General features: G+C 38.6%; 1 protein-coding gene across 2 annotated transcripts in view; it reads left to right on the forward strand.

The window, feature by feature from the left end:
- The window catches only part of TPK1 (thiamin pyrophosphokinase 1), a 467,722-nt gene that overhangs the window by 108,581 nt on the left and 342,633 nt on the right, over nucleotides 1–16,508 (forward strand). For both annotated transcript variants that reach the window (XM_075211273.1, XM_075211274.1), the window contains exon 3: nucleotides 14,189–14,263. In XM_075211273.1, the coding sequence (XP_075067374.1) occupies nucleotides 14,189–14,263 (75 nt within the window). The remainder of the gene's footprint in view (nucleotides 1–14,188; nucleotides 14,264–16,508) is intronic.

Genomic DNA, 16,508 nt, shown 5'->3' on the forward strand with positions numbered 1-16,508 from the left:
GAGTACTAACTCACTTCTTTGCCCCTCTCGTATAAAATTGAATGTAAGATATATGCTTCTGTCAACTAATCCAGAGTTTGGAACTTAAATAGGGTTTCTAGTGGTTATTTTAGGGGATCTATTACTTATTACTCCTGGGGGTAAATTTATTAAGATGCAGGTTTAAAAAAGTGGAGATGTTGCCTATTACAACCTATAACAGATTTTAGCTGTCATTTTGTAGAATGTACTAAATAAATGACTAGAATCTGATTGGTTGTTATAGGCAACATCTCTACTTTTTCAAATCCGCAGCTTGATCAATTTACCCCTTGGTGAGGGTTTTTCACATACATATAAATAGGTGTTTTTTTAGTATTGTTGAAAGCAGCATGGTGGCTCAGTGGTTAGCACTTTTGCCTCACAGCACTGGGGTCATGAGTTCAATTCCCGTCCATGGCCTTATCTGTGTGGCGTTTGTATATTCTCCCCGTGTTTGCGTGGGTTTCCTCCGGGTGCTCCGGTTTCCTCCCACACTCCAAAAACATACTGGTAAGTTAATTGGCTGCTAATAAAATTGACCCTAGTCTCTCTCTCTCTGTCTGTGTGTGTTAGGGAATTTAGACTGTAAGCACCAAATGGGGCAGGGACTGATGTGAGTGAGTTCTCTGTACAGCACTGCGGAATTAGTAGCGCTATATAAATAAATGGTGATGATGATGATGATGATGATGAATAAATTTACCTTAAAAAAATCCATATATTATTTTTATCTTAAACAAATCAGAAAAGAGAGAAGAATATCAGGGTAGATATTTGAAGGGCAGGGCAAATGATTCCAGGGTATAAGGTGTCAGAGGAATGGGGTTCAGGGAAGAAAATGCAAGGAATAAGAAGAGATGGTCAAAGGGGAGGAGAGAATATCAAGTAGACCGGTTGTCAGGGACCAGGGTAAAATAAATATGGTACCAATGAATTTCTATCAAACTCTCATTTTCCACCTACTGTGTCATATTTTCCTTTGTTGGACCCTCAGTCACTTCCAGTCTTGCTGTCACTCCTTTTTCTCGCTCCACTTTCCTGTCTCTTTTCCTCTCCATGGTAGATCTGTTTAATCTCGCCCTACCTGCGCGAATGTCAAATCAGCTATGGAACTTCAGCTGTTCTAATCTGCTGCTTACAAAGCCAGTTTGAAGCTCTGCTGATCAGTATTCTGGCTTTTTCAGTTTTAACAAAAAATGCCAGAAAAGCCTTTGTTATGGCTTTTACAGGCTGTTTGGCTAAAAATCTATTCTTTAAATATAAATATGCTTTATCTTTGGTTATTATCAAAATTAAATGGTTTAAATTAAAACAAATAACATTGGGAATGCAAATTTACTACTTTGTCCCTTGCTATCAAATGTGCAAAATGTGAAGCAAAAAATATTTTTTTTATTGCAGTACCGTGTTAGCCAGAAAAATCAAATGTGCAACTATACTGCTTTCACTGTAATGCCATAACACAAAAATCCATATCCCTTGTGCCGCTCCCCTAAATTACTGTGTGGCGAAAAACCAGCATTCATGTAAAACTGTTACCAAGGCTGGGCCTGCAACTTCTCTAGTCTCCAGGGTGTGGTCAACACCTTTTCAATGCTGTTGATGATTATCCTAAACTTATGGGTAAGACAGGTTGCCAACACCAACATCTAGCTCCATTTCATTTCCCATTCAGGTAATATTCAAATGTCCAGCTGTCATGGAAAGCGCCTGATCAACTCCTGGCTTCAGAGATTGTGACACCAAATTTAGAGAAGGGAAATCCTTTAAACCAACACAAGACCCAATAAGCAGGGCACAGAGTTAGGGATAATGTTTATTGGGTGAGACAAGATAAAGGCATAGGTAATGTATGTGGGAAATGCAATTATGACAAAAATCTTGGACATTATTCAATAAAGCAACAACATTATATAGTTCTTTAATTACTTAGCAACTTTATATTTCTATTTTATTACAATTCTGAACTCCACTACCAGAGTTAATTTTAACACACAATATTAGAGAATTTTATTGCTCTGAATATTTTTTCACTTAGTTACTAGTTTACATTTAGATTACTTAACCATTACAATTATCCTACACCTGGGGTTCATTTAACTTTAGTACACAAATGTTCTTAAAACACTTATTATTGTTGTAACACCCCCTTTCCTCGGCTAGGGTGTATGTACTAATCTTTGTGTGTCCTGTCTGCAAATGGACTCATTACCTTGTGTTCAGTTTTACGCAGTGCCTCCATCTTGTTCTAAGTACTGTAGGCTCTTCGTGGGGTAGTGTTAGCAACACCAGAGAGAGACCAAGAAACCCTCTCCCCCCTACACTGGACCACACGCACACACAAAGGAAATATTCTCACACCAAATTGGTCTTTCTAATTTTATATAAAATTATACTACTATAGTATGAACAATACAAAAGCATAAGCATAACAAAAAAAAACCCACTACAACGTTTTGTACATAGCACCTAAAACAGATATCTCTAGTATATTTTAAACTTGAGGTACCTATATTACCACTTATATAATACTTCTTATACTAAAATATTGATATAAATCTATATATGATATCTATCTAAAAAACATTTCTAGATGCCCCTTCTTAAACCTTTACCTCTCCCTTCCCCCTTCGATCTTTTGCCCTGCTTTCTTCTTCTTTTCTTCTATTGGTGGCTTGCCCAACCCCCCCCTACTCTATCCTGGACTAACGTCTCTTTTCTGTTTATTTTTCTTCCTATCTTCAAAATAAAATTTGGTCAATGCCTTGATTCGTCATTTCATAATATATACTCAATGTATTAGTCTCTGAATATGCATAACATGACTGTATCATAACATGTTTTGGACTGACGCTTATTGCTGGCCATTGCAAAAATAAAAACTTTTAAAAAAAAAAAACATTTCTAATTTTAATTCCCTAACAAAAATGTTTAGTTTATTTATTTTTACATTACTACAGTTATAGCTACAACACTTCACTATCTACAAGTCTCTCTCTTCCAGAGCTGTCCTGTTTAACATTTTATTATACTCGTTCTACTACTCCTTTCAATTCTTGTCAGCTGTTATTGGATCTTGTTCTCTGTCCTTTCTCTCCCTTGATATTAAAAAATACTTTTTTGTTTTTTCTTTTTAAGATGTCTCCTTTTTGATATGTCTCCTCTCCCTTAGTTCTAGCTTTTCACTGCTGCTGTTCTCTTTCGCCTTTACTATTGTCCTCGTTGTTAACCCATTTATCACCATTATCTTCTCTTTTTATGATCTTGACCCCTTCAGATTATCCTTTACGCCATCTTTTTAAGTCTCATTTTTCCCCCTATTGCTCTTTTCTACTTATCATCATCACCATTTATTTATATATCGCCACTGATTCCGCAGTGCTGTACAGAGAACTCATTCACACCAGTCCCTGCCCCATTGGAGCTTACAGTCTAAATTCCCTAACACACACAGACAGAGAGAGAGAGAGAGACTAGGGTCAATTTTTTTTTGATAGCAGCCAATTAACCTACCAGTATGTTTTTGGAGTGTGGGAGGAAACCCACGCAAACACAGGGAGAACATACAAACTCCAAACAGATAAGGCCATGGTCGGGAATTGAACTCATGACCCCAGTGCTATGAGGCAGAAGTGCTAACCACTGAGCCACCGTGCTGCCCCACTTACTTACCCCCTGTGTTTCACCCCACTATGTCCCCTTCTCTGCTCTGACTCTTGCTTTTCCTGCCCTGCTCCTCTTTCTACATTTTCCATTCTTTTTACTTGTCTGCTCCTCCACTCACTGTCTCTGCTTCTCTCGCTTGTGTTCTCCCCACAGCTGTTTTGTCAGCCTGAGTGGCTCCTCTTTTTACATAGTTAAATAGACTGACATAGCTCTCCTCTTATTGGCTTGGAAATATGCTCAGTGGAAGGCTTATGGTGTCACGTGGGTGGGCTCCGTGTCTCTCAATACCCCATTGACACTGGCTCAAAATCCCAGGTTTCTACCCGGGTCGAGGCTGAGTGTGAACGGGATCCCCCGCATCTACCTGGGTTGGATGACCTGGGAATTGAACCCGGCCTTTTGCTGGGTTATTCCCGGATCTGACCCAGGTAGATGCCAGTGTGAATGGTGAGACCTGGGTTTTTCAACCCGGTTCTCACCGAAAACTATTGAAAGCAGAAAATAAAAAAATCAACATCACAAGAGGAGCCAATCAAAGCTCCTTTTGTTATGTTGCCAGGGAGACCCAGGCAGACCTGACTTCAGTGTGAACCCGGTTGACCCGGGAATTTGCCGAAATGTGAGGCTCTGTCACCTGGCAATATTCCGGGTTCATATACTCGTGATATTGCCGGGGCGGCAATGTGAACGCAGCAATGGACGCATTCTTTAGTTAACTCCTTCTGTGCCACCAAAGGCTTTATAACATGAGCTTAATTTAATTTAAAACTTATACTTACAACTTATAACTATATATATTTACAACCACTCTCATGTTACAATATAATGTTTTACAGTAATTTTTATTTTTCCTCTTCTTTGGGTTACCATGTTCCTGATTACTCACTTGTGAATACTCTATAATTATACGTGTTTCTGCAGGAAAATACACAATATTATTATAACTGTACATAAGCTTTAGAAATATCAATCTTAAATGGGTTGTTTTAAAAATTGCCTTGATTATATGGTAGAATGGATTAAGTACAATAATTGTATATACTATTTGCATCATTTAATATATAAATAAAATTACCAGCAACAAGTAAACTCTGTGGATTTATCTACAAAATGTTTGTCTTTCTGCTTATCTATATTATAAAGTAAATTATATTATATTTTTAGTTAAATATGGGCTGTACACAGAGGATTTAGGTGAAAGTAGGTTCTAGATTTCATTCTGGCTTAAAGCCCATTAAGACAATTTAAACAGGGGAAATGTAGGAAGAAAGAAGGGCGAATAGACAGAATATTAATCACAGAAAGAATAATGAGTTAACTGATAGGCAGTGCCTTGAAGAATAAATTAATAACCTTTTCATAGAAGTCACAGCTCTCCTCGCACCCAAGGAGAAAAAGGATAAAGGGACTAGATGGAAATAAATATTAAATTAATTAGAGAGCAAAAACCAAAGATGTGGGAAGATGGAGTTAGGTAGGGACGGAGGTGGGACAAATTAACCAAACCAGATTAATCTGGCTGTGTTATTTTGAGTCATTCTAATATATAATGCATGAATTTATATGTGAACAACCCTTATTTGGAACAAAAATTAATGTTGAATGTAAAGATCCATATTTGGAGATGTATGTAACAAACCTTGTATAATGCACAATTTACTCCAGGGCATTAATATTTTTTTTAATTTATTTTCTTTTGTATTTAAGAAACTCCAGTGTGGCTAGTATTACAAGATTTGCATATTGTCCTGCAGGAATAACAGTCTTATAACAAGTCCTAGGCTAGCTTTTTCTCCCTAACTTTGTCTATATCTTGCTGTAGTGTATGGCTTGCACTAAACATATCATCTAGCATTGAGGAATAAAACTTCAATATATGTTATCAGACTATGAAATATTCTCCCACTTATTATGAGTACACATACCTTTTGACAAACTCTAGGTGACACTTAATCTGAGTTTTCTTTAACAATTCTCTTGTTGCAACCCTTCAGATGTGTGAAGTGAGCTGGGTAGTGTTAGAAAAGGTGGGGGGAATTATTCATTGGTAGTCCAATGAATAGTTTCTCCCACCTTTAAATACCCCTTTTTCTGATTATCTTGTAACAACTCCTACAAAACAGGTGAGTGCATCTAATTGTATTTAAGCTATAACAGAACAAAATGGCTATAAGGCAACAAGATGGCGTCAGCTTAGCAAAATCACATTTCTCATGTTCTTTGATCCTTATGATGAAACTTTAGTTTTTAAATGGACTAACAACTCTTTCACATTCAGACATTAATAGTACACTGCTGGACATCAGTCAATTAATTAAGGGACCTATGTAGACCACTGATTGCACCAGGGTATGTTTAGGTCTGTTGTAGAAAAATAGGTGAATACTTAACTAGTCTTAGTTTGTTTTGTTTAAGTAAATGTTTAGAAATTTGAACTTACTGAATATTTTGTGTTGATCAGTAATAAAAATCACCATTATATATATTTTGATTTCATTATGTAACAAAAGGCAAAGGGGATGAATACTTTTATATCCATTGTAATATGGCTCTTTTATTTGTTGTTTGGCATCTGTTCGGTCTGTTGACCTTCAAATAATCTTTACATTAGGTTTAAATTATTGCATAGAAAATATGCTACAATGTAAGTGTGGTGTGAATAATCAGGCAGTGAAATACTGAAAGAAAAAAAAATAACTTGAATGTGTTGATTCATTATCACAAATTACATTAAAACAACAGATAAATATGTTTACATGTTCTGGCATATCTGAATAAATGTATTACTTTGAACATATTTTTGTTTGATAAAATATCCTGTAAATCTTTTGTACAAAATACTCCACAGTAATTTGTTATACAGAAAAGCCTGCAGTTTTTTCCCACTTGGAACAATATAAAACCAATTAATTCTCTCATAATATAATGAAAATACAGGACTTATAATGTTTATTAAATTGCCTCTTAAAAATCCTGACTGCAGAAGGTATGCCTGTGCCATGATTTTATACAATAGGAATTCATTAACCGGGAATTAAAGCAAGCACTCAAAACAAAAACAATAACATGATTCATATACCAAGCGCCTGTACAGAGCCCTAATAGATTGACTCATTTTTCACCTGACTTTGGTTATTTGATAAAACTGTCCCCCGTGGTTTCATGCTACATGGTGACATTTGGATAGATAACTTTCCGTACTGGATCAACTTGTGTTTTTAGATTTATAGTCCATGTTATGTAACACCAGCAGCTATGCAATATAATATAACTTCAGAGAAAAGAGGTAAACTTAAATGAAAAACCTCCTCCATACAATATTTTAAATTATCTCCATTCCTCTGATCTATCAGAATGGTAGAGGTCCAATGTTCACAACCACCTACGTTTGGGAAATGCTCACCTCTTGGTGGGGACTTCTATATTACCTTTACCTCTATTGTAATCTGCAGGAAGTATTGGGTAGCAGTGACTGTGTTGAGGCCTGAATCCCCTTTTTCTAGCATTGTGGTTAACTGCCCTGTTCAAAGAGAGGAGGGGTGGATGATGGTTTCAATGCAAAACCCTCACAAACCTGCCATTGACATCGCTACCTTCCTAAGGCAGTTCTGTACTGTGGTCAAGGATCCTTCCAAGATTCTGGACAAGCAAGTGGTCCCTGATTTTCAGGCTGAGAAAAGAGGACAGTTCATATGATGATCTCCAGCATCTGCCACAAAGCTTCCCCTGGTTGGCTATTCTGGAATTCTGCTCTATGCCGATCAGCTGCAGAACTGCAGGAATTGCGGCGGGGACACCATGTGCGAGATAACTAAAAAGGTGTAAGCCTGTATGAAGCTGCAGGTCATGAAACCAAAGATTTGTCCCCCCCAGGATGGCATGCAACCTTTGTGGTCTGGTGAACCAAATCTAAAAGGTATGTCCCAGAGGGCAAGAACCTATGTCGTAGTGACAGAAAGATAACCGCCAGAAAGTGGTCACATTATCACACTGCAGCCAATGCCAACACAGTGAAAGCAACAGGAGGCTAAAAAAAGCTTGCACCACAATAGATTCTGTTCATGAGTTTGTATACGGGCAGATTGCTTATCATAGATGGTTTTTAAGCAGATGAACATATTAGGCTAATCAATGTGTATGCATTACCTGGTAGGAATGTTCGGTTGGAGCTTTTCTAGACTCTGTGGGCCACTAGGGTATTAGTGTCAGGAGATTTCAGCTGCACCATAGAGTAGGATGGGCTTAGCTCCAGCAGCACTGCTAAGTTGGATGTCACATCCAGGATGTTCAAGGAGATGGTAACAGAAGCATGCTTGCAGGACACAGTGGTATCCATAGAGGCTAGTTCTGTTACCTTTGCATGCAGCTGCCTCGATGGTTCTGTGCGTTCCTGAATTGAATTTTGTGTTCACCTCCAGGGTAGTGAAGCAGACCAGGCTTGACATGGTTGCCTTCTTTTTCTCAAACCAGAAGGCCATTCTCTTTCAGTAGGTCCTGGGCCATGGTTTTCTTCCAGGCCCGGGCTCCTGCAAGGAGGGATTCCTACATCACAAGGAATAATGATAAATAATATTTTGATTGTATGAGTGGTGGGAATGTGTTAAGGTCAAAGTCCAGAGATACTTTCAGGCTATTCCAAGAATGAGGAAATGGGACATCATAGGAGTCATCGGAGGCTGCAAAGATGTTGCTGATAAGTTCTCCCTTGGTCCTGGAGATCACTTTGGCGCTATATCCTTTAGATTGGGACACTACTTGATTTTACCTAGATGTTGACAAATTTGTGAGGGCACACCATCTTAAGAGAGTTAAACTAGACTTGTGGAAACCAAAGACTATCCACAAGCACATTAGAGCCAAGGACACAATGGAGTCTATTCAAAGACTCCCTGCTGCTACATCAAAATTTACCTGTGAGAACATGGTCTCCAAGGGGCTCGCTAACAAATACAAAGACCTGACATGGATGTCGATCCCTAAGGACTTTCATGCACTCCTGGAGTCTGTGCAGCTATAGACACTGCTTGGTGCCTCTTTAATGAGTAAACCTCTTCGCACAGGCACTGTTGTATGCCTTGAAACATGAACTAAGTGACAGTAAGCCCAGGAATTGCTTATGGTTCAAGTCAGTACTTCATGGACTAATTTCCTGGCACTTATGGCACAATCCAGGAGGTCTGGCGCCTTAAGAACTCTATTAACTGACCTTTTCAAAAAACACATTCAAAACATTTGTAGAGGGGTAAAAAAAACACTCTATAGTGAACAGAGAAGAATTACAGTTATAAGAATTAACCAATAACATAATTGTGGTGAATAAGGCCTAATCATAATGGCAGTTGTAAATATGTTATATCAAATGAATCCATTGATAAATTGAGCTACATAAAATGTGAAGTCAGAGGGTCTGGTGTGTGTTTACCCGGGACTTCTGCCCCTTTTTATGTTAAAAGATAACAGCAACACTTTCAGAGAAAGTTGAGTAACTTCAAAGGCCCATGGTTTGATCTGCATCCTGACATAGGAGAGTTTGTTGACACATAACAAGATTTTGGACAGCCAGGAGAGAGCCGTTCACAGCATAAAGCCTTACATAAGGATGATGGCGTGCTGAATCTTATCGGTCGTAATACTCTTAACGAGGTCGAGAACCCTGACACGATTTACACCTCCACTAAAATGACGATTCCTGAAAAAGAAGGCGACAATTTAAGCAGACTTACCTTAAACCCGAAGATCCAGCTCTACGACGCCACCGCCTGCAGACTGCCAGTCATTCCGGTGATGCAGTTGTCCGGCACTTCATTTGGACGTCAGTGCGCCGTTCATTCATGTTAATTTGAAGTGGCAATGTTTGGACCCCTCAGGCCTACTGTTTAAACAGTATTTCCAGCACATCCTACAAATGCTTGATCGGACTGAGATCTGGGGAATTTGGAGGCCAAGTCAACACCTTGAACTGTTTATCATGCTGTTCGTGAACAGCTCTTGCACTGTGGCTGTGGACATTATCCTCATGAAAGGGGCCGCTGCCGTCAGGGAATGCCGTTGTCATGAAGGGGTGTACTTGGTCTGCAGTAATGTTTAGGTATGTGGTACATATCAAAGTAGCATCCATATGTATGCCAGGACCCAAATTTTCAAAACTATTAAATCTCAGTGATTGAACAAGGATGTCACAGTAAGCGTAACAGACAGGGCCGGACTGGCCATCTGGCACTTCTGGCAAATGCCAAAAGGACCGATGGCCAGATGGGCCGGTTACTAGCTGGACGGCCCCATCGCTCAGCACACAGACTGTCATGCCAGAATTCAGCATGACAGTCTGTGTGCTGAGCAGTGGGGTCGGCACTACACTTACTTCCTGGTGTGGTCGCTCCTCCCCTCTCTCCTATGAATGGCTCTGGAGATGTCACATGGGACGAGCACCATGTGATAGGTGCCGTCCCATGTGTTAGGAGAGACTGTACAGCACGCTGCGGAGCGCACAAGGTAAGAGGGAGGGGGTAGTTTGTGTGACAGGGGAGCTATATGTGGACAGGGAAGCTATATGTGGACAGGGGAGCTATATGTGTGACAGGGGAGCTATATGTGTGACAGGGGAGCTATATGTGGACAGGGGAGCTATATGTGTGACAGGGGAGCTATATGTGTGACAGGGGAGCTATATGTGTGACAGGGGAGCTATATGTGTGACAGGGGAGCTATATGTGTGACAGGGGAGCTATATGTGTGACAGGGGAGCTATATGTGTGACAGGGGAGCTATATGTGTGACAGGGGAGCTATATGTGTGACAGGGGAGCTATATGTGGACAGGGGAGCTATATGTGGACAGGGGAGCTATATGTGTGACAGGGGAGCTATATGTGTGACAGGGGAGCTATATGTGTGACAGGGGAGCTATATGTGTGACAGGGGAGCTATATGTGTGACAGGGGAGCTATATGTGTGACAGGGGAGCTATATGTGTGACAGGGGAGCTATATGTGTGACAGGGGATCTATATGTGTGACAGGGGATCTATATGTGTGACAGGGGAGCTATATGTGTGACTGGGGAGCTATATGTGTGACTGGGGAGCTATATGTGTGACTGGGGAGCTATATGTGTGACTGGGGAGCTATATGTGTGACTGGAGATCTATATGTGTGACAGGGTATCTATTTATTTGTGTGACAGGGTATCTATTTATTTGTGTGACAGGGTATCTATTTATTTGTGTGACAGGGTATGATTATAGTGTAACAAAAAATAATAACTGCGTGCACCTAACAGTAGTGCACACTGTATTGCCTTTGTATTTGTCAAAAATTTGTCTAATAGCCAAATTGCATCATAGGAGCCCCCCTGACTTAAGTGCCCGGGCCCCCCGAGCCTTAATCCAGTTGGTCAGCAGGAGGATCTGTGCTCCGTCCCAGACAGGGCACAGCCTGTAGAGCAAGCAGCGGAGCTCTAAGTCTCACGAGATTTATTAATCTCATGAGACTAAGAGCTTCCCTGCTCACTCTACAGGAATGTCAGCAGCATCAGAAGCATAGATAAGTACAGTGGGCTGGGGGTGTCATAATGTATCTGGGGGGGTGGCGTAATGTGGATGGGGAGGGTCTGATAAATGTAATGTTTTATTATAATGTATGTATCAATGCACCATTTTGACCACGCCCCCAACATAATGTAGCTACGCCTTTGGCGGCACCGCCACTGCACTGCGGCACACATTTTTTTTTCCAGCTTATCAACAGAGGTGGGCCTGTGTGCTTTAAATGCCAGGGCTGATTTTTAGTCCCAGTCCGGCCCTGGTAACAGACACACTGATCTTTCTCATTTGCGCTTTTTGTTCTGAAGTATATCTGCAGGATTTTTGACAGTATCTTACAACTGACAGTAAATGGAAGTTGGAGAGGATAGTTGGATTTTACTTATTACCCAAGCTGCAGGGGAAATTCCTGACAACACTAAGTAATGTATGTTATCTTCATATTTTTATACTGTGTAATAAAATTGAAATGTTTGGGTTTAGTTGTAGCTTCATAGCTGGATTGATTATCATCTTAATGATTATAACATTCTATGTGTTGAGGATATATTTTTAACTTTTTTTTTTTTTTTTTTTAAACAAGTGTTTATTAACGGTCAAAAAAGAATTAACAATGCAAAAGGATACACGTTATATCAGACAAAATATATTCAGTACATTGAATGGTGAAGTAGAAGTCTCCGTGCTTCCGAGATAAAATAGCACAGATTCTATGAAATAAGGACCGGCATTTTTATATTTAAAAGAGAAGAAAGAAAAGGAGAAGGAGGAAAAGAGGAAGATAAAAGAGAAGATGAGAGGTGGAGGGGAAGAAGGGGGAGGTGTGTGGGAAATCCCTCTTTAGCCAGAGGCAATGAGATGGGAGGGGAAAGGGTTACGTATGGGTAGGGGGTATGATTAGGTAAAGGGGGAGCGGTATTGGAAGTGAGACATCCAGGGGTCCTAGACCTTGTTAAAAGTTTTGGCCGTATTTCGTATAATGCTAGTCATGTATTCCATCTTATACGTATGCCAAATCCTATTAGTTACAGCGGAGAATGACAGGGGGGTAGCCTGCTTCCAATCTATGGCGATTTGACATGTGGCCGCTGAAATAATGCGACTAGCAAGTTTATTTTGGTGTCTAGTGGCCGTGGGGAACCCGAGGGGTAGAATGAAAAATTTGGGGTCGAAGGGTAATATTTTAAACTTTTTATCAAACAAAGAAAATGTTCTTATGCTTTTTATTGGCTTTTTCTAGTAACACGTTGCTGTAAAGGTCTGTATTAATATAAATATGGGCATTACATAGGGAAAATAAACAAAATCATAAAAAAAATAAAATGGTAAATGTCTTGCGGAACAACATGCTAATATATGGTTAGGATGAATACAAACTATATCTGTGGTAAATGGTCAGCTGATAAAAGAATGTCTATTGGTCTTAGGCTAGCTGAGAGCCAAGTCAGAATGGTGTCATAAACTATGTTTTACTGTTCAGTGGTCTTACACAGGTTATAACAATAGATAACAAATTATTATTACGTACTTTTAAAAACACAGCTTGCATAGATGTGAAGCACCAGTTACAATGAAATGAGATGAGGTTCGGATTATGAGAGGATTATATTTTGGCACTGCTACCAGATGCTTTCAAGCACCACCAGCACTAACAGGTGGAAGAGGAGAAAGTTGTTAGTGCTGGCTACAGTCCATAATCTACAGCGATGGGACCTGAAGTTATAATCAAATGGCCTACAGTCCAGGAACTCCAAGCACTTCTTATCACATATATGTGACTCTTGCTTTACTTTTATGTAGGGACCCCCACTAAAATACATGTTATGTTGCTAAGGAATAGGGCAAAGGTGAACTATTCCTTTAATGGTCTCTGTAATGTGCGATGTTTCGGACAGTAGTAAGTTGCAAAAGCGGGTTGACTGCCAAGTTTTGTTGTAATGAATGCCTCAGGGCTACAGGAAAGAAAGAGGTCAAATCCTGGACGAATAGTTTTACATTTACTTGGTAAAGGTCAGTGAAATCCTGTGTGTAAAAAAACAAAAATCCTGCCTCAGTACTTGCTTTATTATATTATAGGGGTAGCGATATTTCTTCATTGGTCAGTGATCAGATAAGGTTATATATCATTACGTCCAGAGAGACAATAAATGCACGCACAGGTGGGGTGTAGTATATCATCTATATATGATGTTTTAGTCATGTAGACATTTTAGCACTGCGCAAGCGTGAATCACAAAGCCCAACATCAGCAGATATTACAAAGAAAGATATACATGTCCTGTGAAACTGGACATAACTGTTTACAAATCATAATTGCAATTCTTGCATGTCCTTGAAACTTGTTAATAAAACTAAAGCGTATTGTGACTTGCAAAGCTGTAGGCCTAAACCCTGAACAATATTTTTTTGAACAAACCAAGTTGACTCTTTCAATAGTTTGTAAAAATATATATATATATATATATATATATATATATATATATATATATATATATATATATATAAGTTTGTTTGTTGGCGAATATCTTCCACAGTTCTCAAAGGAAAGCTGTCCAATCTTATATAGTTATTTGGTATCGAATAAGTAAGCTATTAGGCCACAGAGCGACAGGTATTGAAAACATCATTTTTGGTTGTAAACTATTGTCCGACTTCTGGAAGGAAGCCTTGCGACATGACATAACTGCAACGTGAAAAAGCAACAAATCTTATTATTTTCTAAATAGCATTTTTGACCTATTTACCAAATAATTGGCTAATATATAAAAATTTCTACACATTACAAATTGGACCCGCACAGTGCTGAGTCACCCTGCTTTGTATGTCAATAAATGTTTACATTTTATAGACATGTATTTTTACTTGCAATGACATTTAATTGATTGAATATTTTTTCATCTCAACCTAATCTCTGTGTCAACATGAATAGTAAAATGAGAAACTGTTTCACCATCTTTTACAGAACACTTGAAAAGTGGACTTATTATTCTCAATCAGCCACTGGACAAAAGTATGTTAACTCTACTGTGGAGCAAAGGTACTTAATTTATGTGTTTTTACAAAGTTCATAGTGTCGATGTATTTTATTTCATTTGCACGCATGTTCACACACAGGCTCAGTACTTTTTGGAACTGAAGAATGTTACAGGCTGCGGGAGTTAGTTGGCATTATTACCTGACATATTACATAAATAGTTAGCAACTGTCCCACTATCTATTCATTTTCCCCAGGCATTATAAGTTAATATATATCACAAAAGAAATATTTAATGCAGCAATCACACATAGAAGGTTCAAAAGCATCTCTGCCCACTAAATCATGTGCCATGTGACTGTGGTTTCCATTGTAGCCAGATAACACTGTGCAGAATTATAAATTGTTAAAGCAGCCTTAAGAAACAAACAAAGGAAAATTGTAAATACCATCATTCTTCCTAAAACCTGACAGAGTAATTTTATACATGGGATTACTGCTCTATGATGCAAAATTAATTCTAAGCCAGTTAAGTAAACAAGATTGGGGTTTCTTCTGCACAGCTGCATATGTCTGTATATTTTGCAGCACGGTGGCTTAGTGGCTTGCACTTCTGCCTCACAGCACTGGGGTCATGAGTTTGATTCCAGTTCATGGCCTTATCTGTGTGGAGTCTGTATGTTCTCCCCGTGTTTGCGTGGGTTTCCTCCGAGTGCTCCGGTTTCCTCCCACATTCCAAAAACATACTAGTAGGTTAATTGGCTGCTATCAAAATTGACCCTAGTTTCTGTCTGTCTGTGTATGTTAGCGAATTTAGACTGTAAGCTCCAATGGGGCAGGGACTGATGTGAGTGAGTTCTCTGTACAGCGATGCGGAATCAGTGGCGCTACATAAATAAATGGTGATGATGATGATATTACTCTAATATGTTGATATTTTGTATGTCTTGCTGGGCAAATTACCATAGTGTACTTGCCAAATAGAAGACTACCACTAGACATTGTACAGTAACTTTGGTAACTGTGGAAATGTAGATTAATTTATGTCTTCTTTAGTAGCAAGTCATATTATCTGAACAGGAAATCCAGTGCATCTCTCTATGTGTACAATATACTGTAATCGCATATCAATTTTTTGTTCAGGGTTTTATTTACACACTTGGTTGTTTAGTAAAATGGTGAAATTAATTGTACTTGCCCCCTTGACCAAAACTTGGCAGCCCCCCCTTTACATTTAGCATGAGAAAATCATTGCTGTTTTAGGCTATAATTAGATATATTATCTCTGAAATAAATAGCAAATAAAGCTTTTCCATTTGAAAACAAAATGTTTCCACACTGTAATTTGAGAAAGTTGATTTATGTGATCTGTCCTGTAGAAACCTAAATTATCATTACTTTTTTGCTGGCTGCAGGCCCGGCTGTATGTATTAATAATTGAATACTTAAAACTAGTCACCACAGGTTTGTTCCTATAATTAATTTTATTGTAGCGGAATGTTTTGACTATAAAATATATTGTAACCAATACTTTATCATATTAATTTATGTGTGTGTTTTTATTTTTTTTTAGTTTGTTTAATGATGTTCTAAACCAAGTTCTAACCAAGTTATTTAAACAAATGGAAAAATTAGCTACAGTCTGAATTTTTTCATTCTGAATAGCCTTTGAAAACCGTGTAATTTATTTTTTTTCTTTTTAGAAAATATCTAGCATAATTGTACATTTAAAACTGCTCTTTGAAACCTAATGAATATTCAAAGATTGATTATATAGAAGGGTGTGGAGAGCTACCTTAGGCTCCAGTGCAACAACTTCTTGGCCCACTCAAGCTTTGTGAGCAGCTTAGACAAAAGCCATTGTTGCACATGTTTTCCTTTAAATAAGTTCTTTTAGTTATGATTATTTGTGTAAGATTGTACTGTGAAAAATTCTTACTATTTTTTTGGTTATTGTTATAGCCATGGGAAGGAGTATTTTATTTGTACAGTCCTTTAAAAGAAAATATTTTTTCCCCATTTAGCTGAAACTTTGTTCTTCGTCCTAATGGGTATGTGAGACAAAAACAAACATACATCTATGACTTGAATCACTGAAAGTCTCTGTGGGACTTCCAATTTATGATTGTCTATGACCATATTAAAAACTATCTACTCTCGTGTAAACGCCTCGATTTTAGACCTCAAATTGTTCACCAAAATATTTGCGATTAGATCAGCCCAGGTTATAAAATCACTGTACTCCAGGCTGCCAGATGGCGGTCTATGCTATAGACTTAATTTGCACAGCAGCCAAAAAAGTTGCCCC

The sequence above is a fragment of the Mixophyes fleayi genome, chromosome 5 (genome assembly GCF_038048845.1).
Source record: "Mixophyes fleayi isolate aMixFle1 chromosome 5, aMixFle1.hap1, whole genome shotgun sequence".
Classification (NCBI taxonomy): Eukaryota; Metazoa; Chordata; class Amphibia; order Anura; family Limnodynastidae; genus Mixophyes; species Mixophyes fleayi.